This window comes from Carlito syrichta, unplaced genomic scaffold (genome assembly GCF_000164805.1).
Source record: "Carlito syrichta isolate Samal-C Ts95f unplaced genomic scaffold, Tarsius_syrichta-2.0.1 Scaffold305237, whole genome shotgun sequence".
In the NCBI taxonomy this organism is placed as follows: Eukaryota; Metazoa; Chordata; class Mammalia; order Primates; family Tarsiidae; genus Carlito; species Carlito syrichta.
Window position 1 is genome coordinate 373893 of NW_007249333.1, and position 26725 is coordinate 400617.

Consider the following 26725-nt stretch of genomic DNA (forward strand, 5'->3'; position numbering starts at 1 on the left):
GAAAGGGGGAGGAAATGGGGTCAATAGCTCCCGAACGCATCCTAGTGGTCTTGGGATCAACGGCCCTTCCTGATCCCTAACGCTCAGTGGGCCTCCGTGGCCGGCTCCCAACACTATGGGTAGTTGAACTCCTAGACTTGTCTTTATTTGGTCAAATGAGTCTATTGCACTTCATCTCTAAGGATTTTAGATTTTCTCAAACACTGGAATGAATCTTGGTCCCTGAGTTCCTAACCATCATGAGAATCTCTTTAGCTTATTCTTTGCACAACATAAATTAGCTTACCAGGCAGATAAACACCTTAGCAAAATTCTGCAACTGTATTAAAAAAGAACCATATGGGATGCCACTTTGCTGATATAAGTACCTTCCCAGACCTTTTAAACAAACACAATTTGGAATAATGTAAGCACTAAATTATGTAAGTCAGAATTAATTAAACTACTAGTGGGTAATTTATAGACATTGTCAAGGTAACCCTCAGAACACTGAGATGACTTACTTAACTTGAGTCTATCATAAGAATTATGAAAGAAATGGAGGTTATTCAGAATCCACTTTACTTGTAGAAATAAAAAAAGATAAGGAAAAAGATAAGTTACATTAAGTGACACAATTTTAAAATTTAAAACAGCAAAAGAAACTAGGTAACATTTAATTAATCTATAGAAGTTAACATTTGAGAATAATGATAAAAGCAGACTTAAAAATAAATAAAAGACAAGGTCTCTAAGTGAGCTACACAGGTAAGTACTTCCCACAATGACAATTTTTCACACAGTGAGGAACATTTGGTCTGTGAAACATTTCTATTTTATATCCCAGATGATGAGATATTTTCTTTCTTTCTTTCTTTCTTTTTTGAGTTGGAGTCTCACTCTGTCACCCAGACTGGAGTGCAGTGGCACCCTCATGGCCACCCAGCATTGACCTGCTGGGCTCAGGCGATCCTTCTGCCTCAGCCTTCCAAATAGCTGGGACTATAGGGTGTGCTACCATGCCTGGCTAAATAAGATATTTTGTATGATTCATGCACATAAAAAAATACTTTTTCTTATCAAAAGTCCTTTCACAAGAGTATTCAATAAAAGCAGTTCATAGATAAAGGATTCCCCTCTGAGTAAATAGTGTTAGTTTCTTAACCCGGAGGTCCAGTTTTTGTGTGGAAAGGAGATTGGACCAGAACACTTGCCTTTTTCCTTCTCCTTGAGGGTGTGCCCACTTCCCCTTTATCCAGGCATTACGAGAAGGGGCTAAGGACTTGGCAGAAACTCAAAGTATCGACAATACCTCTCCAGGGCTGTAGTGTGTCCTAATTAGTAGCTTTCTCTTCAATGAGAGTTAAGAAATCATAAAGACAAGAAAGCTTTTGTAGTCAGTCTTTTTCCAGGGATCATATGGGAGGTTTGAAGATACACAGATGACATCCTGGATCAGAGGGTATTCTTTGAAATGCATTTTAGAATGTCTAATTGTCACTTGAGGCAAGTTTCCTTTATAATGTTCTGAAGTTATGATCAAAGTCAATGGAAAATACACTCCTATATTTATATTCAAACATCTGTACAAAACGAGGTACTGGTGGAATCTTGTAAGGGTTTTCACATAGTTAATCTGAATATCCATTTAAAAATTAAACATTCCTTAATGCAGTTGTTTTGTATTACCAGAATCTGCTAGATTTACCTACGAAGCTTCTTTCTTTTTCTGTTTTTGATTTGGAGTCTCACTGTTGCCCAGGCTGGAGTGCAGTGGCACAGTCATGGCCACCAAAGTCTCCACCTGCTGGGCTCAGGCGATCCAAGTGGCTGGAACCACAGGTGTGCACCACCACAGTCAGCTACTTTATTTATTTACTTATTGTAGAGACAAGGTCTCCCTGAGTAGCCCAGGGTCACCTCAAACCCCTGGGCTCAGGCAATCCTCTCGCTTCTGTCTCCCAAAGTGCTATCATTTTAGGAGTGAGCCACCGTGCCCAGCCAGCTTAAAAAACTTTTTTTGGGGGTACATATTTCGATCCTTCTTCAGAGAATTTGATTTAATTGGTTAGAAGTATTTCTTGGATATCAGTATTTTTGAGAAGCTTGTTATCGTAGTCTACACCCCAAATTGAGATCTGTCACTTTAATGTGTCAGATCACAAAGCTGAAGGGAATCATAGAGATCCCAAGGACGAACAGAGACTATTGATGTTATCTGTCAAATTGGCTGGGCCTCAGGTTGCCTCGATATTTGGTCAAACATTATTTGGATAGGCTTAGGGTATTTTGGATGTGATTGTCATTTGAATTCATAGACTGAGTACAGTGGATTGCTTCCTCCACTTCTCTACCCATTCGAGTGGTCTTCATCCAATTAGTTGAATAAAAAGTCTGACATTCCTGTGAGTAACAGGATCTCCTCCTGCTTGATTGCTTTTGAACTTGGGTTATGTTTTTTGTTTTTGTTTTTTTGTTTTTTCCTTCCTTCAGACTGTAACTACAGTGGCTGGTACTCCTGGGTCTCCAGATCACCAATTGTAGATATTAGAACTTGTCATCCTTCATAATCCTCTCTCTCTTCTCTCTGTCTTCTCTCTCTCTCTCTCTCTCTCTCTCGTGTGTGTGTGTGTGTGTGTGTGTGTGTGTGTGTGTCTTTGCTAGACCTTGGTGCCTAACAAATTTAAGTTTTACTTTGTATGACTTTATATAATTTTTTTGCTGAATGTTTTTAATGTGCAGTTGAATCTATGGATTTTTTAATGTGCAGTTGAATCTATGGAAATCCAAGGATACAGACGTATATACTTTAACTTACTCTTTATATTGAGTATTAAGTTGACTTTAAATATTTTATAGATATTATAGAATTGAGATTGTGCTAACATAAAAATAGTGGGTGCTTTATTTGTTTCACTTTTTGATGATTCTACAAAGGTGAAGAGCTATGATTCCTCCTCTGTAGAGGCTGGTTTACCATGAAGCTAAAGAAGTTCAAGTTTCAGAGTTTCCCTGTGTGTGGGCCCCTGACAGGACCTTGACAGAGCTCCTGGCAGGATGTAAATATGATCTCATGCTTTTTTGTACAATTTTCTAATGTGAGATAATTGACATATACTTGTTTAAATATCTGTCTCTTTCTACTTTGACTTTCTGTCTTATACCCTTATCTTCTTCTCTGATGGACATGGAAAATAATTATTTGGTCTTGCCAAGTTGAAGTTGAGTCCATAATATATACAGTTTCGATATAGTGGAACATAGTTTTGATATGTTTCTCATGTATACCTAGTCAATATGGAAATCCTCCCCTCTCTGCAGCAGACTTTATAGTGCATCATGCTTTTAAATTAAAATGACATAAAATGTAATTTTTTAGAATACCTATATTTGTAGAATATAAACTTCAAAGTGTTAATTTTGCAAACAAAATTATATGTTACATTATGAGCTCATTAATCCCAATCTCATTCTTTAAACAACGATAAACTATTCTGGAAAAAAACCAAGCCCTTTCTATAAAAATTGATATGAATAGGTCACTGTCCTACTGAAAGTTGTTCAAAGTAAATATAATCATAGTCATAGAACTTTTTTCCCCCTGACTTTGTGATTTTAATGGAATTTGACAGCTTTCCCAAGCTTGTGAATTGCTGTATTGTGCTTATTTATTTTAAATAAATATTTGCTTGTATTTCCTCCCAACTTGCAAAAAATGTAGGTTCCATAAAATCTTTTTTTTAACTTTTAAATTTTTTTATTTTAAAGATATGGGGTACAGTTCAGGGTGAGGTATACAAATATTCATTAAGCAGGTACCCTTGTTGATGAGGTATGCCCCCCGCTTCCCCAGGCAGATTCCCACTACTGCCAATCCCACCTCTCTGGTGGTTCCTAAAAGTTCTAAAAATCGACCTTCCACATGACCCCACAATCCCCCTACTGGAAATATACCCGGGAGAACTCAAATCACTCTATAAAAAAGATACATAAAAATTTATGTATAATCCTCTGCTTTCTTTTAGTTTAACCTCCAAGACTCCACTAGATGGCGGTCATCTTTACAGCGCTGTTACCCAGGGCTCACCTTGTGCTGTGTATAAGCGCGCACACTCACACTCTGCCTATTTGCAGAGACAATGGAATCACCTGGAGGGTAGAAACAATCACTTCCTAATCTTTGTGGGCTCTTCTGTTGCCTCAGGGTCCGACTCAGTGAGAATACTTGCAGATGGCCTTGATGGGGGCGGGGAGGGGGTGGATAATGAATACTTTAGGACCAGGAGGGAAAGTTGCTGAGGGTTAGGACTGCTGACTTTTGGCCTATTTACCATTGTTCTGACTTTTGCTTTCATTAGGTAGGTGGCTTTGGCTGATTCTACATGCCTGCATTGTTCACACAAAAAGGCACAAAGTTTCAAAAAAGGAAAATGAATTTTTGTCAGCTATTTGGTTGTGGAAAAGATTTGCATAGGTCAGACTCCTTTCCCCGAAGACTGCAGGAATGCCCTGGGTTAGGGGAGGGTTAGGGGCTGTATTAGCAATTTTCGAGTCACCAAATTAGTGAAAAATAATAGAAGATGGAGAGTGTTTCCAAAAGTAACTTATTTACATAAAAGCAAGCAGCATCACATGTTCAAGGGCTATTTCAATATTGAGAAGTATGAAATTCTACACTTTGAAACACATTCCCAATGTTAAATGATGAACTACAGAGTGAAGTGAACGAGTAGGGTTTGATTCTTCCTAAGACAGACTGCCAACAAGACAAATTAAAAAGCGAGAAAGCTCCTGGTGTGCTTCAGATCATTTGATTAAAAATGTTCAAAACATTCGAAGCTCTTAGAGATTTAAAATTTAGTTAGAGGGCATAATTGTTGTAAACCTTTTCACTTAAACAACCTTTGCTCTTACATATTTTAACAGATGGATTGAAATATAATTCTCCTACTATATGGTTTATTCCCTTAAAGTACACAATGCAGTGGTTTTTAATATACTTACAGAGTTATGTAACTAGCACCATAATCAACTTTAGAATGCGTATTTTCATCAGCCCAAGAAGAAATCCAGTACCCATTAGCAGTCAATTCTCATTTCCGTCCAACCCCCACAGTCTTAAGATTTCCATTAACTAATTTTAGATTGTCGATTTGCCTATTTTGGATGTTTCAAACGAGTGGAATTTTGTGACTTTCACTTCACATAGGTTTTCAGAGTTTCTGTAATTTTCTACCCTTTTTTTCCCTGTCAAAACCCAATACAGAATGTACACACTATGCTGATATTTTTTAAAATAAAAAATTATTGAAAAATATATATATTGCAAGGTGTATTTTTCTTGAAAGAAACTGGTTTTGGCAGAAATACAGGTCACCATCTCATGTTTAATAGAAAAGAGCTGAGTCAGAAAACAAGAGAAAACATTTTAATTTCTAAAGTTTTGCAGAAATGTAAGATCTTGTTTCATTGTGGCCACGGTTGGCACTAATATTTTACTTGATCAAATTAAATCACATACTTTAGATTCAATAAAATAGATTCAAATAGGATTATTTGTTATTCCCTAGTATTAATAACATAATGATTATGTGCAACTTCAGACAATAATTAAGAAGTAAATAATGCCAATCGTTTTAAAACTCTGTTTATCTATAGGCAAAAATCTAAAACATGTTTTCTTCCCATTATTTTTTATACCCTGTAATTCCCACTTCTTTGTTAGCCGAGTGACTCAGGACTGTGGGAAAAGAGAGGGAAAGAAACCTACAGAATAATATTCTGTAATGTTTAACAAGTTTAAAAGTAATTAATTAAAATAGTATCCGTTTTAAAAATATATTTTGAAGATATTTCTATATGATATTTTCCTAAAAATCACAAAAATGATGTATTTGTTTTTATAGATGTGATTGATTAAAATATTTATTGTGAATAAAATAAAAAGCCCTCATATGGAATATATACATCTCCATATATATGTGTGTATATATATATTCCATATCTATAGATTATAAACTGTCTTCTTGTCTTATTAATGGAACCATTTAAAGAAGCATGTTTTTGAGTCTTTTAAAACATTTCACTTATTGTTGGTTATTTGAGACATTAATGAGTTCATATTTTATCTTTGCAAGTAGAACCTTGCAAAGTTTTCCATTGCTCTCAGGGAATGTTTTCCCTTGAATATGCAGAGTAGAATGGATTGATTACCTGTCTCCATAGAGGCATCACTCTATAGTTTCTAAAATCTTTGAGAAATGACCCAGGGATTCGAGCTAAAGTAGATTATTGTGTTCTAGGTACAGATTTTTCATCTTTTCTTTGAGAAATGATTCATCCCTTTGGTTTTCTTGATTTTATTTTTGAATACATGCTTAAATACACATATAAACACACATAAATTTGCAAAATATATATATTCTATCCTACATTACTTTAAATTTTAACGTACAGTTTATTTTTGAATATGCATTTTTTTCCTGCCCTATTTATCTTATATCCTCATCCCAAGTCCTTTTTGTCTTCTTACATGCTCATATACAAAACCATATACAGATACATATGTAAACCTATAAACATACAGTATTTGTATACCTGAAACTGAAGGCCAGGGTGTACATACATTTATAGTATTCTGTAACTTTAATATTCTGGATCCTATTATAAATTCTTTACTCTAACTTTCTATGCCTACTCAACATCTTGGACAAAACTCTGGGTCAACTGGGGCAGTGCAAATTCATGTTTTTTGAATGGTCACAGAATATTCCACAGTGTGATGGCTCCATAATTTATTTAATTATTTTCCTAATGATGTATATTATCTCTTTTCAATCTTTTGCTTCTGTACATGATTTTTCAGTAAACTACTTTGTACATGTCACACACTGGTGCTTGTATTTTTAGTCTGTTATTTTTCTATAACTCAATTTAAGGTCTGATAAATTCTCAAATGCTAATCTACTGCAGAAAATCTAATCTTCTCAGGCTTTAGTCTGATCTTTTTTGGGTTCTTCTCTCTGGCCACAGGGAGGTAACTGAGTTCTGGAGAATAATTTTGCATAGACCTGAAGACATTTAATTACTTCATGTTACCTGTGATATGTCTATATGATGTGGCCCTCAGACAACCATTGATCTACCTTATGTCACTATAGATTAGTTTTCATTTTCTAGAATTCTATAAAAACGGAATCATGCATTTTGAATTCTTTTGTCCACTTTCTTTCACCCAGCATACCAATTTAGAGATTCATTCATGATGTGTACATCAATTTGTCTTTTTCTGTGACTGGTTTTGAGACTTTTTGCTTGATCACTGGTTTTAAGCAATGTGATTTTGATGTATGTTGGTTTGGTCTTCTTCACATTTTTTGTTCTTAGAGTTTGTGGTAATTCTTGGATCTGTAGGTACATACTTTTTATTAAATTTGGAAAATTCCTGGTTATTATGTTTTAAAAATGTTTTTCAAATATGAATCCTCTTCCCCGCTTTGTCAGGCACTCTAATTATGGTATTCTAGGCAGCTTGAAGTTTTTCTCATGTTTGCCTGTTGCCCTCCCTTGAAGTCTCACTGTCATGAACCATTGGAGAATTACTGGTACTGGTCGATGTTAGGAAGGGAGTTTTGATCAGTTGGATGTTGGGATATTCCTGAGTTTTAGTTATGTATTCTATCTTTTATTTTAATTTATTGTATTATCAACTATTAATTATTTGTTGGCCATTATTATTTTATTAATTTCCATTTATTTACTTCTTGGGGGTAAGGGTCTCACTCTGTTGCTCAGACTGCAGTCAAGTGATACAACCATTGTTCACCACAATCTCGATCTTCTTGGCTCAGCCTCCTGAATGCAGGCACACGCCACTATTGCCAGCTAATTAAAAAAATTTTTTTTTGTAGAGACGAGGTTTTGCTATAATTGCCCAGGGTAGTCTTGAACTCCTGAGCTCAAGCAATTCTCTTCCCCTCAGCCTCCCAAAGTGCTGGGATTACAAGCATGAACCACTATGCTTGGCCCTGAGTTCTCAAATGTCGTTCTCAGTGATGAAGCCATCTGTCTTTGCTAATTGATGCCTATTGAAGTTAGGCTCCTACCTTGCCACATAGAAGGGGGAAAAATCACTATTTATTTTAATGCTTACATTTCAAGGAAATGGTTTTTAGGTCTTCAGGAAATATATTTTTGGGATATATAAAACTGGCAAGAGGCCAAGAAATTATTTAGTCTTTAAAAGAGCAGAGAAAGAATTTGCAATGACAAGTTTTGATTTTGTTTTTATTTTTAAATTAAGTGTTTTAAGAAAAGGGAAGTCAAGGGCATAAAGTTGCAAATAAACCTGTCTAAAGCTTTGTCATGCAAGGAGGAACATTAAGGATCTCTTGGTCACTATAGTACTAATTTTATCAGCTGTGTTATTTCTGAGGCAGTTTTCACTGATTTTTTTTCATTGTTATGGGTTATATTTTTTACTTTTTGCATTACATATAATTAATTTAAAAAAATTTTAGGGACAAGGTCTCACTGTGTTGCCCAGGCTGGAGTTCAGTGACCTATCATAGCTCACTGCAACCTCAAACCCTTGGGTTCAGAATATCCTCCCACCTCAGCCTCCTGAGAAGTTAGGACTACAGGCATGCACCATCAACCTTGTCTATTTTTTAAAATTTTTTGTAAAGATGAGGTTTTGCTATGTTGCCCAGACTGGTCTTGAACTCATGGCCTCATGCAATGTCCTCTTGCCTTAGCCTCTCAAAGGGCTGGAATTACAGATGCAGCCCACTGCAACTGGACCACTGACCACGAGGTGCAATTTTTGTTTGGGATCTTGTCATTATGAATTTTATCTTATTGAGTGATGAATATTTTCAAATTTTTATAATTATCCTCAAATTTTGTTCTGAGACCTGATTTTCATTACTTGGAAACATATCATTTGTGACTTGAAGCTTTTAAGTCTTATGGTATGAAATGAGAGTAGCATTTAGTCTAGGGCTATTTTTCCCACTAAGTACTGAGACAAAATTATTTGGATGGACTACTTTACCTAATGGAGTGTGAATTAATTATAAGGTTTTCCACTATGGCTGGGGAGAATAGAGATTATCATCACGGTCTTGTGTGAAACCTGAGGTGGTTCCTTTTCATCCTTTTGGGTGCATTAGTTTTTTTTACAAGTGTGCACTGATCACCTTCCCGCTGAAACTCTGTGGCCCCCAGCATTCTTTCTTTGATGGTGCTGTCCTTGCAAACTCTATGCTTCAGTTTCTTTGGCCTTCCAGTTCCATCCCTTCAGGAAGACTACCTTGCTTACCTCTGGACTCTTCCTTGTTTACCTGTATGGACTGAAAATTCCTTCCAGACAGTAGCTGGGCAATTTTAGTCTATTTTTTGTTCCCCACTTCTTAAGGATTGCCTGGTATTTAATGTCTTTACATTTGTTTTCTATATTTTGTCCTACTTTTTAGTTGTTTCAGGTTTGCAAATTTGACCTCTTGTTAGTTCACCTTGGCTAGCAGTCATAACATTGTGGTATGTTAAAAGTATTCTTTTTTTTAACTTTTAAATATAATATTTTAAAAAGGCAGTTAATTATGATATAAAATACGCTTTAAAATAATGTGATTTGTGAATGTTTTGGTAAGTTATGATAATTTCTTGAAATAATAATTATTATGAAAACATTTTTCTCTTTTTGAATTAAAGAACAAAGTCTCTCACCTCCTTTTGTGTGACATTTTATTTTTTACATGGTTTCTAAACTGTTAATCATTCTTCCTACCACTAATTTATTAAGAGACATAATTTCAACTTATCACTTTTACAGAACCACAAAAAGTTACTTAGAATAAAATCTAGCCTTTCTTCCTTCTTTCATGGCAAGTAAGGTAAACTTGAGGGCCAGAAAGTCTCACTTGCCAAAGTGCACAAAATGGCTTCATCAGGGATGGAACTAGAACATAATTTTTTTGTATTGCTTTTCAGTAAGTACACTTTGGCCCACTCTGCTGCTATTCTTTTATCAAAATGCTAAGATACTTTATTTGAAAACTGCAACTAAGAAATAAAATTTATTTCCTGTGATTTAGTTTTTGAAGTTGTTAGAAATGATTAACTCAAAATTTCAGGGAAAAACAGTCATATTTTCAGATTAAAAATGAAATAATGGAAAATGGTTGATTTCTAAAAGAGATTGACATTTGTCAATAATTTTATAAAATAACTTCTTTCTACTGATTGAACAAATTTATATAATTATCTCCTTCTAAATTTATAGATTGATACACAATCACATAAAAGCAATACTCTGCTGTATTCCTTTATTAGATATTTTATTTTAGCTGAAGTATATGCTAGTCAACATGACAAAATACAAATTAAACTTTCCAGATCAACAGTCTCTGCAAGTCATGATTAATTCTTTATTGACCATGTGATATCCTTTATAACCTTGTGGATATAACTGTTAAGAATAATAAATAATCTGGCCTTTCAGTGACTCTGTGGACAAAAATCAGCTATCAGCTAAAATATATAACCTTGGATTGTTGAAATAAGCACTGAACCTTCACTTTAATGCAACTGATACAAGTAGTATTACAGAATGGCTATGCTTATTCTAAACAGCCATTTGAATAATTTATAATGGACGCAATAAGACTTATTTTATAATATTTTTTGATTTCCAATTTTGTGATCTGGTAGTTCTTCTCTCCATATTTACCTGCACTCCTACAATCATGCGGAGAAGATAATAGTTAGCCTCCTATTACATAAATGCTACATAGTTCCACGTCAAAGAGTAATCATGTCTTTAATAGATGGGAGATCCTGTTAGTAAATTGTTAACAGGAAAGAAAGACTGTAAATTAATAGGTCTTGTACTTTTAAGATAAATCAGAAATCTTTATGTCGGGCTACTCTTCAAGTATGATTATGTACAGTGAGAAGGCAAACAGTTGATTATTTTTAAAACTTTTTATTATGAAAAATTTTAGCTATATGCAAAAATAGAAGGACTACTATAATAAACCCCAGTATTTGAATCAGTCATATTTAATAATTATTATCTGATGGCCAATCTTTTTTATTCCTCTACCATATTTTAGCCTTGTTTTATTCTGTCTGTGTGTTACCCTGTATTATTTCTGCATGTATCTCAAAACATAATGACTATTAATAAGTATAATATTTTAAATGTAAAAAGCTAAAAATCATTTGCTAATATATTTAGTCTTTACATTTTCAACTTTCTAATAAAAATTATGGCAGTTTTTCACAATGTACTTATTTGAATCAGAAATCAAATGAAGCTCAGGCATGCTGATTAGATATATCTTTTAAAAATGTGTTTTATGTATAGATTTTTCTTCATCTCTCTTCTTTTTTCTTCTTATTTATTTACTAAAGAAACAGTCTTATTTGTGTAGAATTTTAGTTTGGAGTATTTCGATTGCACCCTATACTGCAGTATGATCTGCTATTTTACTCTGTGCTCTCTACATTTCTTATAAAATGAGAGTTGGATTTAAAGGATTTAGTTTGATTTTATTTCAAGACTTTTTCATAGATGTCACATGATATCTGATTTCTCTCTTTGTGGTATTAGCAGTTTGATACCCATTGCCTCTATAGCTCTACATTAATTAGGAGTTGCAAAATTGTGATATTCCAATTCAATTATTTCTGCATGTTATTAATTGGAATGCTGAAATGAGAATTTTTAAATTTAATTTTATTTCTTGAGTCAGAGTCTCACTCTGACACCCAGACTGGAGTGCAGTGGCATGCTCACGGCACCACAGCCATGACCTGCTGGGATCAGGTGAGCCTTCCGCCTCAGTTTTCCAAGTAGCTGGAACCACAACCATGTGCCATCATGTCTGGCTAATTTTCTTTTTATTTATTATAAAGATGAGGTTTAGCCAAGTTGCCCAGGCTGGTCTCAAACCCTTGGATTCAGGCAATCCTCTCACCTCTGCGTCCCAAAGTGCTGGTATTATAGGAGTGAGCCATCGTGCCTGGCCAAGAAATTTGTTTCCTATAATGTTTTATTCATTTAGATAACTCAGGATACACAATAGTTTTACCCTTCTTTTTATCATCTATTAACAAAATAATGAATTAGATCACTACCATTTCTCAAGGCTGATCAAACTTGATATATTTTTCTTTTTTAGTACCATTATGAATACAAGTTTAAGCTCATTGGATGTGTTTCAAACTATTACAGTTATTATCCCTACTAATATCCAAAAGTTACCATATTTAGAGAGTGGAAACCTCTTTATGTTATCTGCTGAGCACAATGGACAAAATCCTAGTAGCTACACTGGGACTATCCTGTTTTAGAGCTGCAATAAGCAATTTCTTCAGAGTCCAGGGTTCTTTTAGTTGGAAATATGTCAAGATCACAATCTGTGCATAAATAGATGCTTTGTTCCTTAAATGGTCCTAATTTCTTGGCTACTTTAATGGGAAAAACTAGGATACATAAATCATGTTAAAATCTTTTTGCCTCCTCTTTTATTTACTGTGGTTTCTGCAATAATTTTTAATCTATCTTTATTACTTTTGGATTTCTAGCATGTTATTTCTTTTTACCTTTGCTCAAGGCATTATCTATGTATTTGCTCTTGTGTTCCTTCTAGTTTATTCTGAAATGATTTCTCTTTCCATTTTTTCCCCTTGACTTTTTTATCCTTTATAGGAGAGGCAGAAATGTACAAAGAAGAAAACAAGAGAGGTCACCCAGAGAGAAGCTCTCTAAGATTTTTGTGGAAATTCATCTCAGTTAACATATTTATATGGAGATCTTATTTCTGCCTGTTTATTCATTTTTCATGAAAATAAAAACTGACTTGAAGCGAAATGAATTTTCTTTGGTTTGTAATCCTTTCCCGAGCACTATTATATTTTGCTAATTCTTGGGTTTTGCTACTTTCTTATTTTTATTATTTTATTAACTTAGTTGCAATCACATAGGAAAATTTAATTCTTTCTTCGTAGTGGGCATGTATTTCTAGAAAATGTCATTATCTGTAGCATACTTTCACTGTCAGGAAGAACTTTATTCTTTATCCTTTTGTCTTTACAATAACATCATATTCAACTACAATCAACTATAATCTTTTTGAATTTAATTTTTGTGTTCTTATAATAAAAATGATTGACGCAAGACACATTTTCTGACTTCATTGTTCTAGAGCTTAATATTCTTAATATTTTCATAAGATGTCCAAATGTATGGCCCTGTCTTTTTCAAAAATGTCGGGTTCTGTCCCATATCCTACTTTTATTTGTTTTTTTTTTTTTTTTGAGTTGGAGTCTCACTCGGTCGCCCAGACTGCAGTGCAGTGGCCGCTCCCGGCCACCGCAGCCTCGCCTGCTGGGCTCCAGCCATCCTTCCATCTCAGCCTTCTGAGTAGCCAGAATTACAGGCGTGCGCTACCACGCCCGGCTGATTTTTTGATTTATTGTAGAGATGAGGTCTCATTGCCCAGGCGGGTCTCGAACCCGCGGGCTCAGCAATCCACTCACCTCAGCCTCCCAAAGGCGCGGGATTACAGGCTGAGCCACCAAGCCCGGCTCCTACTTTTATTTGGATTATTTCTTTTCTCTGCCTGTAATGTCCCTGTTTCTCTCAATATGGATTCTAATATCAGTAGTTTCTTCTCAGTGTAAGATGTGTGTATGAAGAAAGATTTGTTCTTGTTGTTTTGGATAGTTTTCAGAGTGTATAGGATTCAGACTATTCTAGTTCTTCAGGCTGTTCTAAAGTCCTCTTACATTCAGTCAAATCATCCAAATCAAAATGTATAAACTCTTGGTTTCAGCATTGACCTGACACACTTGTGAGAGCATGTCTACTGCCATTTAAGAGTTCTTCTGTTCCCAGGTCCTGTTCTTTCCTTACATTTTCTCATACAGGTGCTGCTACACTGCAATTCTTGAAGTGTTGTTGGATTATCTTAACTTACTGTTAAAGGAAACTCTTCACCTAACTTTGTTAAGGGCATTCATAAGTTTTAAAAAATTTATTTTGTTAACCTCATTGCTCTGACTTTTATGGAGAAATTTTCAGACATTGAAATAATTGTCACCACTATACCACTGACATCTTCCCACAGTTTCCCACGGGAATGGAAATAGTTATATGACTTTCAATTCCAGATTGGCGACTTCCATATATGGTCTTTCATAAATTAATCTGGAAGTGCACTGCAAGCAAGTTCTTTCCCTGATCTTCCATCTACTTTTCAAATGAAAAGCATGCAATAACTCTAGGGTGTTATTTTGAAGCATTTTGCCAGAGTAGAAAAAAATTTGGGAGTATGAAAGCAAAGAGATATTTTCAAATATTGTTGTTGAGATAGAAAATAATCAATGGGTCACAAATCTTTAGTATTTCAGGTGGTTTCTAATTTTCTTTTGTATAAGAACATTGCAGTAAGACCTACCAGACTGATCAGCTTATAAATATTAAAAAATATATTCTAATATTAGATGAAAATGTGTTAACTGTATATTTAGAAGAATACTGAGGTAAAACAAGCAATGACTCTGCGATAAAGAAACATCTTCAATGTCTATCTAATATGTGTAATCAATTTTCTCAGTGCCTATACTAACAAAATAATAATAATTCTTATCTCATTATCAATAGGCAATTTTATCAATCGACACAAAAATTAATTGAAAAATGCATGCCCATCCATCTCATTAAGACATGCATTTCCAGAAAATAGTTTATATTTAATAATTACCTACCAAAAATGTACAATCTTGTCATGTTTTTAAACAACCTATGAAACTAATAATTATTAGGCTAATTCAATTCAAAACACATTTTTAAACATTTGAAGCCTCACAATAATAATATGTACATGCATATTTTATACACACAATTTTATTGCATATTATAGAGTAAAAATATTTTCAAGTATAAACATTTTACATATCACAGTATGACAATCTGGAGGCAATGGGATGGAAATAAATATTCAAGTAATAAAAAATTTTTTGAATTGATGATAGTGAATATAAAATGTCTGGTTTTTAGATATATTCCTTACAGTTAAGTGGCATGATTCTATTTAAAATTTTAGTATTTAAAATTCACTAGAAATTTGATTTTGAATATAAATATACTATTTTAACATAAACAAAAAATGTAAAGAATATATAGCAAGAGAGCAAAAGACTGCAAAGTTAAGTTCCTGAGTGTCCTTATTTTGTCTTAAAGGATACGATAAAACTTTCATTCGTCTACGTAAACATTCTTTATGTCTTTCTTACCATTTTTAAAAATTAAGTGAGACAATTAGGTAAAACATACTTTAAAGGGTTTTGGCTAAGGTTTGTATAGCAATTATCTAAAGCATAAAGAGCTTGTCTGTGACTTCTGTATCCATTTGAAGACTTATCTGTGCATTTCTAATACAAATTACTTAAAATTAACCTTGCTGTTGAATATCCCAAAGCCCACTTCATTGGAGTATACTTTTATCTGGGAACATTTCCTTCTTATATTTATCATTTTTCATTAAAATATGATATTGTTACCAGAACCTCTTAAACACTTGATCTTATACCTTGAACTAATTAATATTCAATACTTACCTCAAGAGCCACTTTAAAATGTATGTCAACACAAAGGCAATGGGGAGAGTCATTGCAGTGGGTTGGCCAGGGTGAACTTGATTACAATTTCAAAAAATATAGCTCAAAATTCAGTGTGGAGAAGAGATTGAGGGGATGAAGTTGATGAGAAAACTGTTATGAGTTTGTCCTGATAATACAGAGAGAAACAATTAAGTGTAAAAGCTTGGTGAAGAAGGAGAAGGGGGAAGTTAAAAAATACAGAGTGAAGTAAACAGCAATGCTTGATATTAATTGAATGCTGCAAATGTGTGGAAATGCAGGAGAGGTGACAGAGAAGAAGCAGTTACAGGTTTCTGACTTTGCTAGTCAGGTGTTATTCACTAAATTGGTTTCAGCAAGAACAAAAACTTAAGGGAATAAGACCATGAATTCAGTTCTCAATAGGCTGAGGTTGAGGGAGAAATATTTAGTAGGCATTTGGATTTGTGGATGCAGAATAGAAATGTGAGCACTGAGTGAGATGCTGGCTAAAGCCAAGGGAGTAGATAGGATGGCCCTGGATTGGAGAATTGAGGACTGGCCCCAGACAAGGTAGAGAAAAAAGAAAGCACAGATTACCCAGAAATCTGAGAAGGAAGGGAGCAGGAAAGTTTTTCTTTGCATGAGCCCAGGGAAGAAAATCTTTGAACACGGGCAGTGCCAACTATGAGGAATAATGTCAAGGATTAAATAAAGTTAGCCGGGCTCGGTGGCTCAGCCTGTAATCCCGCGCCTTTGGGAGGCTGAGGTGAGTGGATTGCCTGAGCCCGCGGGTTCGAGACCCGCCTGGGCAGCGAGACCTCATCTCTACAATAAATCAAAAAATCAGCCGGGCGTGGTAGCGAATGCCTATAATTCCGGTTACTCGGAAGGCTGAGGCGGAAGGATCGCCAGAGCCCAGCAGGTCGAGGCTGCGGTGGCCGGGAGCGGCCACTGCACTCCAGTCTGGGCGACAGAGTGAGACTCCAACTCAAAAAAAATAATAATAATAAAATAAAATTTAAAAATAAATAAATAAATAAATAAGATCAGAGCTGAGTACTGTATACTGGAAAGTCTGATAAATGCTGGTAGCAGAGGCCAGTGAAGGAATGAATGAGAAAAAAGTATGTCAAAAAGTTGCCGCAACTCTTTCAAGGCACTTGATGGTAAGAAGAAACAAAAACATTGAGTGGAATCTCCAAGACTGGAAAAAAAGATGATCTTTTTGATCTCTCACACTCCCTCATCACCGATCTAAATGGAAAATATTGAGTAATTACATGTTAATGGAGGAGAAATCAAGAGAATTTGAACATATAGGAGAGAAACAATTTCTAGAATGAGTTCATCAAGTGTCCCAAAGGTATGACATCTGAGCACAAGCGATTAGACGTTGAATCTAGACAATATATTTAAGTACTTTAATGAAAAGAAGGAAAAACATATTTGTGCAGATGCATGCAAATTGGTATAGTTTGTTACTTGAAGTTGGAGGTCTTCACTTTGTAAAGCTTCTATTTATCTACAAATAAAGTTGTAAGATCATTTGTTGAGAGTCATGGGAGACATGGTAGGCTTGGTGTTCATGGGAGATTAAAGTATGCTACATTGTTAATAATATTGACATAAATATTCAATACACTATTTCACAAAGTCTAGAATTTTAGAGTCTGCATTAGCTGTTGTTTCAGATCATTTTGAAGGATGAAATGTAAGGCAAAATGAAAATAACAGGATGTGTCACAGATATTTTTGTGCTCTTTTGTGCTTATTTTTTCTTCTCCTACCATATCTGATAAATAAAAAAGCTTTTTTATGTTACACTATATTTTTGTTTCTTAGACAAAATTTTTAGATTTTCCATTCCATGCTTACCTGAATATAGAATACATTGTTACACATAATGTTAAATATTTTAGAGGTAAATTATGGCAGATAATTATTTCTCTCTGTCTCTCCTCTCTCCCTCTCTCTCTCGGTCAGGGTCTTACTTTATTGCCCAGGCTGGAGGGCAGTGGCATGATCACGGTTCACTGCAACCTCAATCTTCCTGAGCTCAGTGATCTTCCTGCCTCAGCCTCTAGAATAGCTGAGACTACAGGCGTGAGCCACCACACCTAGCTAATTTTTTTTAATCTTATTTTTTATAGAGGTGAGGTCCCACTATGGCATAGACTGCTCTCAAACTTCTAGCCTCAAGCAATCTTTCCACCTTGGCCTTCTAAATGCCAAAATTACAGGCATGAGGCACCACACTCAACATTATGGCAGATATTTCTGAAGTCAGAGGTATGGCAAGTTGCCTGGTTTAACTTTGTAGTATGAAAAGAGGATTTTTAAAGAGTAGTTTTGGAACCATGTTATGAAGCAATCTCAGAAGAACAACATTAAAAGAGAATATACTAAGTAAATATTAAGTAAAAGGACATGAACTTGGAAAATGCCTTCTAATGCTGACTCATTCACTTCATCAGATGCCGCCTATTTCTGTCACTTTCAACTTAAGTAATGTGATATATCATTTGTGGATGACATTAATAATTCTGCTAAATTCATCATCTTTAACATCTATAAATCCGTTGCTTTCAACTTTCCAGAGGCTAAATAGATTTTAGTTACAACTCCATTAATCCAAACCTAAGTTGAAGAGACAAGTGTCAAAATTAAGGTCATTTTGAGCCCCAAATATACATTTAAAATTTCAAAATCATTAAGCTTTTATGGATAAGGTATAGTTGTTTCATTAATCAAGTCATCAATTTTTCTGCAATATTGTTTTGATTGCTTTAGTTGTATAATATTTCATTCATTATTTTATTTTATTTTATTTTATTTCTCTCTTATGCCTAGAGTGTTCAAGGAGCAGTGAGAATAACAGAGAGGCTAGGGTTAAATAAGGACCAGGAGTATGAGATGAGGACTAAGAGATTATAGGACCAAGTGAAAATAAAGACATTGACTTACACTCTGAATGAATTGGGAAGTTATGGAAGAGATTTGAGCAGAAGAGTTACAGGATCTGAATTGATTTTTAAAAAGCTTTATTTGTTGACTGTTTTGATAAATAAATATGGGGCCACATGCAGAACTAGAAAGGAAGGAGGCTATTAAAATAACTGAAGTGGGAGATCATAGTGGTTTTTGATTGGAATGAGAGTGGTCGAGGTAAAGACAAGTAATCAGATTTATTATGCATTGTGAGGGACAAGCTGAATTGATTTGCTTTAGTTTAGATGTGGCATGTGAAAGAAATAAAAGAGTTAATATATCCAATAGTTTTGGGAAGGTTGGTGTTGATATTTATTGAGATGATAAAGAATGACAGACAAACAGGTTTGGTGGAGACATTCTGAATTTGGCATGTTGAGTTTGGGATGTCTATAGAGGTGAAAAGTAGGAAGCTGGACATGTGCATCCAAAGTTCAAGTGAGTACAACAGACTGGAGATAGACACTTACAGATTGTCAGCATTTCGATTCATGCAGCAGATACATGCGAGCTGTGCCACAAAGTGCATGTATAAAGAGAGTAGCTACAAGACTAAACTTCAGTACATAGGAACATTCAATTCTATGTTACAACTTTTCATTTTTTTTAACAACTTTTCTAGTAAACATTTCTAAAGAGACATTTTTAAAATTTCCTGGAGGACTATATATTATTTATTAAGATTTTGAAATTGTTATGTCCTTAATTTGTGAGTGCAATATATTCTCATTTTTTTCTGAAGACAGTAATTATTGTATTTAAAATATATATATTTTACATTGTATACTTTTTTTTTGCCTCTGCCAGATATTCTGTTTCTTAATCCTGATCTTGATCATACTCCATTTTTTCATGCTCTTGGGTTCTTCATATATCTATAGATTCTTGACTTTTTTTCACTAACAGTGAAGAATGAAAATGAAATTATTTTAGGTGTTTTATGGATTTCCTTTGCCATTGTTTGTAAAAAACTTACTTTTCTGCTCCCTTAGCTTTTTGAGTGGTGTGGCTCGTTGAAAATTCTGTCAACAATGAAAGGGTTTATTAATTGATTTAATTCCCTGTGGATTAATGACAGGAGAGTTAAACGATGAACCATTCAGAAGTTAAACTAGGAGCACTCAATTACCAGAATGAATTGGATTTTCCTGGGGTGAACATAAACCAAAACCAGTTGCTTTCATTTTACTCATGCAATTTACAATTCTCTTTACCAAAGTGACTCATATTTTATTTTGGCCAGGGCATGCCACACTGTCTATTTAATTTACATGATAGTGGGTTGAACATGCTTAGACAGACGTTTAAAGAAGTCTGTGGTTTTATCACTCTTTCCCACTCTCACCATCCATGTGCTGTCTCCACGTTACCAACTCTGAATATGGAGTTTCTCTGCAGTTTGTTGGTAAATTAGTTTCTATCCATAATGTAGACAATTGCTCAAATATTTGGATTATGGCATTTTCTGCTATGTTTTCTTTATTATCTCTCAATATTGATTGCCTTTCAGATAATTATTTCAATGGCCTTTAGTTTTATAATCATAGATGCAATATTGATTTTGCATTCAGGTAATGACTTTGATAAGAACATTTAAAAAAATTTTTTTAAATGTGGAGTACAATTCAGGGTTAGGCGAATAATTAATTTATTTTTATTTTAGAGTTGAGGGTCCCATGTGAGGATTTGTTACATAAGTAATTTGCATACAACTGAAGTTTGGACTTCTAGGAAAACTTCTCCCCCTTTCGCAGTAATGGACATGGTACCCTCTGGGTGTCTGTGTGCCCCTCAATACCCCTTTCTCTCCCTCTTTTTTAGTAGTGCCCAGCATTTGTTATTCCTATTTTGTGCTCACATGCCCATTGTTAAAATTTGTTTCCTTCAGTTTTTAGCTTAAGCCACTTAAAAAAAAACTTCACTCTTCTGTAGAGTAGCAATAATAATAATAACACCTAGCACATAGGATTGTTGTTAGCATTAACTAAGACAATATATATTAAATTCCATTCTTGGAGGTTAAGACATGCTTAATATTACTATTAATAACAACATTATGAGTAGTATTAATTTTTTATTTTAAACAGAGATTATAATGTTAAATTTTGCATTCTAAATTATTATAAGATTGTTTACAAATTATATGGTACAAATGATGGAAGCATTTATCTGCATAGTTTAGAAAATATTTGCAAGTTAATAACAAAATAGCACATGCGTGTGCAACTACACATTTTATGCCTTTATCACATATCATGATTCTGTTGAAAATTTCTAATTTTCAGAACATCTGTGGAGAAATAATTGTTGTTTGCATGTATAGGATTTTTTCTCACCTTCATATGTTTTTCTGCCTTAGTTTTCTATGGCAATGTATTGGCACGTTTTGTGGATGTTCTACATGTGGTTTATTGGCTCAAGTATTATATATATACTTTTTTTGTATTGCCCAAGTTTGTCTTTTCCACAGTTAATATACTATACCAAAAATAGACATAAGAATGACTGCAGGGAATACTGAGATACTAATATTCAGGACTAAAAAGTTAGGGTTAATTAGATTGGTTTAGAAGTCAATTGGTAAGTTGTTTAGGAGTTTGTGGAGATAACTGAGTTTTGCTTATTTTTCAATTGATAAATTGGGATATATGAAGATTTGCTGACTTTATTAATAACTTAGTATTTTCAATATTTTCAACTACAAGGGTAGTAACAAATGACTCAACCATAATAATTACAGCAGCAACAAACCTACTGGAATTCACGTTTAACAAACAAACAAAAACTAAAGCAAAATGAAAGACTCTTGTGCATTATTCTGGAACCAGTCTTTGTAGCATCCTATGATTCTAATTTTAACTTTTATTTTTCAGTTTGTCATTCTTCCTGGCCAACATGCAAATGAAATGGAAGGAACATCAGGAAATATAAAGGAAGACTTGAAATCTCAGAACGACAAAGATAGAGTGATCTGTGAATTAAGAACACAGGTAAGATATTGGATAAAGACTATAATACAAATTAAAACATATCTGCCTATTCTTAAATAATGTGCTATTTTTAGTATAACTGAAGCATCTTTGGTTATGAAGATGAATGCTCCTTATAATGAAATCAGCTGATATATATGTTTTGAAATGCTGTGAAATAATATTGCTCCATAACTAGATCTGAACTATTTGAATATTACAAAGATAAAATATTTAACTATAAAACCACCTTGTAGCCAATACAAGTCTTACTGTGAGCAAATATGTACTAAGAGTCCAACCAGCTGCTAGATCAGGTATGTTAATTTATTTTCTGAACCAATGAATACAAGTTATGTGGCAGGCAGTTTCTGGTGGAATTAGCACTGCTGTTGGCAACTAGAAGCAGTGAGAGATAAAATACATTTACTTTGGCTATAGTTAATTTATTTCTTAAGTATTTAAGTGGGTGGAATGGTGGAAACATCTATTTTCCAAGTGTACCACGACCATCAGCAAATGAATTTTCGGAAATTTGTAAACACAGAGTGCTTTTCTGTACCATAGATGAAGGAGAAATTATTATCCTTATAGATAGTAAGAGGGCTTGAATTATTTCTATGTCATAGAAAGCCGTGTGACTGCATAAAAATGGGCAATCACACATAATTTATTTTGTAACAGATAATTCTAGAAAAAATGTCTTGAATACAAATGTGTAAAAACAATTTAAGAAGTTGAATGAATTTGATGAAAGTATTGGCTGGGAGAAAGGTGACTTACATTAGGTGTTTTCTTCTTTACATAATTCCTCAAATTCTGAGCACACATCAGAATATATTTTATATCAGATGAATATAGTGCAATGGAAAGTACATAGATTTTAGAGCTAGATATGGCTCTATCACTTGCTGATTACTTTGTCCCACAGATTGTAATAATAATAGTAATAATAATAGTCATTATATAAAATTTTTGAAAAGATTACACACTGTAAGGGGAAGCCTGTCTGAGGCAGAGTGCTCTAATATTGGGAATGACAGGTAAGCTGTTCGGGAGAATTACATCTTCCTCGAGTTGCTCCGTGTTGCATCATTACCATCCCTTGACATGTTTTCTACAAATCATATTAAGGAGTTGTGGGGTGAAAAAGTGCATATCAAGAAACCCATGATGAGAAAGACTGAATTGTTGAAAACAAATCTTACCCAAGTCAGAAGCAAATTTAAAAATGGCTTTCACATCTTTTGTTTTTTAAGAGAAATCAAACCACCGGGGTAGGTAACACTTTTTCTTGGCCCTCAGCTCTGAGCAACATCTTTGATTAAGCATTGCACAACATGCTGTATAAAAGCATTTTTAATAGTTAAAGACAGAAACAGAGGAAGGCACATATGGCTGTTTATTATAACTCTCCTCAGAAGCTGAGGACATTTATATATACACAATTTTTTTTAGAACTATTTCAGGTTCACAGCAAAATTGAACACAAAGTACAGAGTTTCTACATACTTCCTTCCCTGCCTCTGCAGGTTCCCCCACCACGCACATTCTTCATCAGTATCGTATGTTTATTATAACTGATGAATCAATACTGACATATTATCAACCAAAGTTTGTACTTTGCATTAAGGTTCCCTCTGTGTTGTATATTCTATGTGCTTTGATAAATGTATAATCACATAAATTTATCTTTTTAGTATCAGACAGAATCGTTTCACTGCCATAAAAATCCCCTGTGACCCACCTACTTATTTTTCTCTTTCCTGAGACCCTAGTAACCACTGATCTTTCACTGGTTCCATAGTTTGGCCTTTTCTACAAGGTCATGAAGTTGAAATCACTGGGCAGCCTGCATTTTCAAATTGGCTTCTTTAACTTAGCAATATGCATTTAAGGTTTCTTTTTTTGTGGCTGCATAGCTCTTTTTCTTAGTGTTGAATAATATCTGTTGTCTAGGGATACAATCTTTTAAAAAAATTCATTCATCTATTGAAGAATAACTTTATTGCCTCCACATTTTGTCAATTATGTATAAAACTTCCATAAATACTCTTGTGCAGGGTTTTTTTGTTTGATGTAAGTTTTCAACTCCTTTGGGTAAATACCAATGAGTTGCTGGATACTAATAGTACGTTTAGTTATGAAAGAAGCTGTTAAACTGTCTTCCAAAGTGGTTGCATTGTTTTGCAATCCCACCAGCAATAAATCAGAGTTTTCAGATCCTTGACAGAATTTTGTGTTTTGGATTTTAGCCATTCTAATACTTTTTGTTATAGTATGTCATTGTTTTTCTCTTAAACATATTTTATTTTATTTTCAAGATGTAGGGTACAATTTGGGAATAAGTATGTAAGTGGTCATAGTACAAGTGATAATATCATTTTTAATCAGCTTGTTCAATTTTTTATGATTAAATTGTAGTGGTTCTTTGCATCTTTTGTTTAGTAATCTCATAGCAGATCTGCTTTTTATGAATATTTTTTCTAAAACACTTGATATTTTCAAGATTGCATGCAAAAAGTTGTATATAAACTGATTTTAAATTTGTAATATATTTTAAAAGTTAACAACTTTAGTTCAAAGAAGTTGCTTGTGATAGTACCTCTTTGTAAAGTGACATGATTCCTTTTGGATGACAGTTCCTTTTATTATATTGACTTTTAAAATTTACATGTCTAAAACATGTTCATTATATAAATAATTAAGTAAACTGGACTTTCATTGTGTAAAATATACTTTTTTTGCAACCTGTTTAGTTACTTAAAATGTATCATCACTTTTTATGTTTACATATAAGTCACTGTGAAGTTGTACCATACTTTAATTAAAATATAACATATTTTTAAAAATTGGTTTACTTTAGATATATTATTAGCACTGCAGTAAGTATGCATATACACATGTATCTCTGGTAATTTAAAAATGATTCAGGGAATATTCTTAGAAAATAGTATGACTTAAGAATCATACTATTCTTAGAAAATAGTATGATTTCTAATTCTTAGAAAATAGAATATTTATTTTTTAAATCTTTTATACACATTGCCAAATTGTTCTTTAGAAAATTGTATCAATTCATATTTTTGCTAAGTATCACTAAAATCTCTGAATATTATATATAAAACAACTTTAAAAAATATTTTCAAGCTTGGATAGAAGAGCATACCACCTAAGGAAGATGAGAATTACAAAATGGCATACTGATGAGTTTCCTGGGGTTATGCTCTATATATCCCAGAAGTGGAACTTAAGTCAGTAACCTGGAGATGCCAATAGGCACAGAAAAACAAAAACAAAAACAAAAACACAACAGAAGTCTGCTTGCTCTTGCCAAACTACTAGGAAAAGCTCAACCTAGAAAATAAAATCTTTTGGGATATTAATACTTTAATACACCAGAATCACAAAAAATAATGTGACTATACCCCCACACCTGCTAGCAAAGACCAGTTGAGGAGCCTGAATTTCTACCTATATCTGGAAGTAACAAGGCAGTGCTGCTCTTTTACTCTCCAGAGTTGTGTCAGAGGAACCCATTCAACAGAGAATGTTAGATAAGATTCAGAGTCTCATAACATAGTATCCAAAATATTTAGGATACAATTGAGCATTTCATTATAACAAAAATCAAAGTATATTAAAGTAAATGAATGAAGGCAATCAACAAATGCCAGCACTGAAATGACAGAAATGAATTAACTGTTTGGTATGATGTTAAAGTGACCATTATGAAAATGCTTCAATGAGCAATTGTGCAGATTTACAAAACAAATAAAATAGTAGGAGTTCTCAGTAAAGAAAAAAATTAGAAGAGCTCAGCAAGTAAATAGAAAATACAAGGAAGGAACAAATGGAAATGTTAAAACTGAGAAACACAACTGAAATAAAAAATATGAATGGAGAAAACAAAGGAAAGAATCAGTGAACTTAAAGATAGAGTAATAGAAATTATTCATTCTGAATGACAGAAAGAAAACAGGCTAGACAAAAAGAGTAGAGTCCCAGGGACCTGTGGAATGTTAACAGAAGATAAACATTTATATCACTGGAGGCCAGTAGGAAAGGAGAAATAGTATGTGACTGATAGTACTCAAAGAACAGATAAAAATTTACCAAATGTCTAATCTGTAGTCAAGAAGTTAAATGAATCCCAGAGAGCATAAATCCCAAAATATCTATATCAAAACACACCATAGTCAAGCAAACAAAAAATTAGGAAAACAAATTCTTGAGAACACAAGAAGGAAATTACACTTTGTCTATGGGGAGGGGATCAAGGGGGAGGGAACAAAAGTCCAAAACATATCACATCAGAGATTGTGGAGGTAAGAAAGAAGTGGTACACAATCATTTGAATTCTAAAAAAATCTGCCAATTCAAAATACTACATCAAGTGAATAAATCCTACAGGAAATTCTCAGAAGAAGAAAGACCAAGAGAATTTGTCTCCAGCAAATGAACATAGAAAAATATGTTGAACATATTAGCTATCAGGAAAGTGCAAATTAAAACCACAATGGGTTATGACTACATGCTTATCAGAATAGCTAAGATAAAAAATAGTGGCGATACCAAATGGTGGTGAGGATGCACAGCTACTGGATCACTCACCTATTGCTAGAGAAAATGTAAAATGATTCAATTACATTGGAAAACAGTTCAGCAGTTTCCAAAATAGCAACTACCATACCATTAAGCAATTGAATTGAATTATTGGGTATTTATCTCACAGAAATGAAAATTTAGATTGATTAATACATAAAACCTGTGGGTGATTCTTTACAGTACTCTTATTTGAAAATTCCAGCACTTAGAAATGAGGAGATGACCTTCAATGAATGAATAAATTAAACAAACTATGACAGTCACGCCTTAGAATACTTCTCAGCAGCAAAACAGAATGAACTCTTGATACATGCAACCATCTGTATGACTCTTCAGAGAAGTACGTTTTATGAAAATGTCCCCAAAGACTACATACCCCAGGATTCTTTTAAATAACATTTTGGAAGTAACAACATTTGGAGAACAGGCTGGTAGTTACTAGGGATGTGAGCATGAAGGGAGTAGATGGTGGAGCTATAAAACAGCAACATGGTGCATCCTTGTGGTAATGGAAGCATTCTGCATTTTTTTTTTTTTTTTTTTTTTTG

General features: G+C 33.9%; 1 protein-coding gene across 1 annotated transcript in view; it reads left to right on the forward strand.

Moving 5' to 3' along the window:
• CCDC102B (coiled-coil domain containing 102B) overlaps positions 1-26725 on the forward strand; it is a 199711-nt gene that overhangs the window by 20817 nt on the left and 152169 nt on the right. The window contains exon 4 of the mRNA XM_021714109.1: positions 21474-21590. Coding sequence (XP_021569784.1) covers positions 21474-21590 — 117 coding nt within the window. The remainder of the gene's footprint in view (positions 1-21473; positions 21591-26725) is intronic.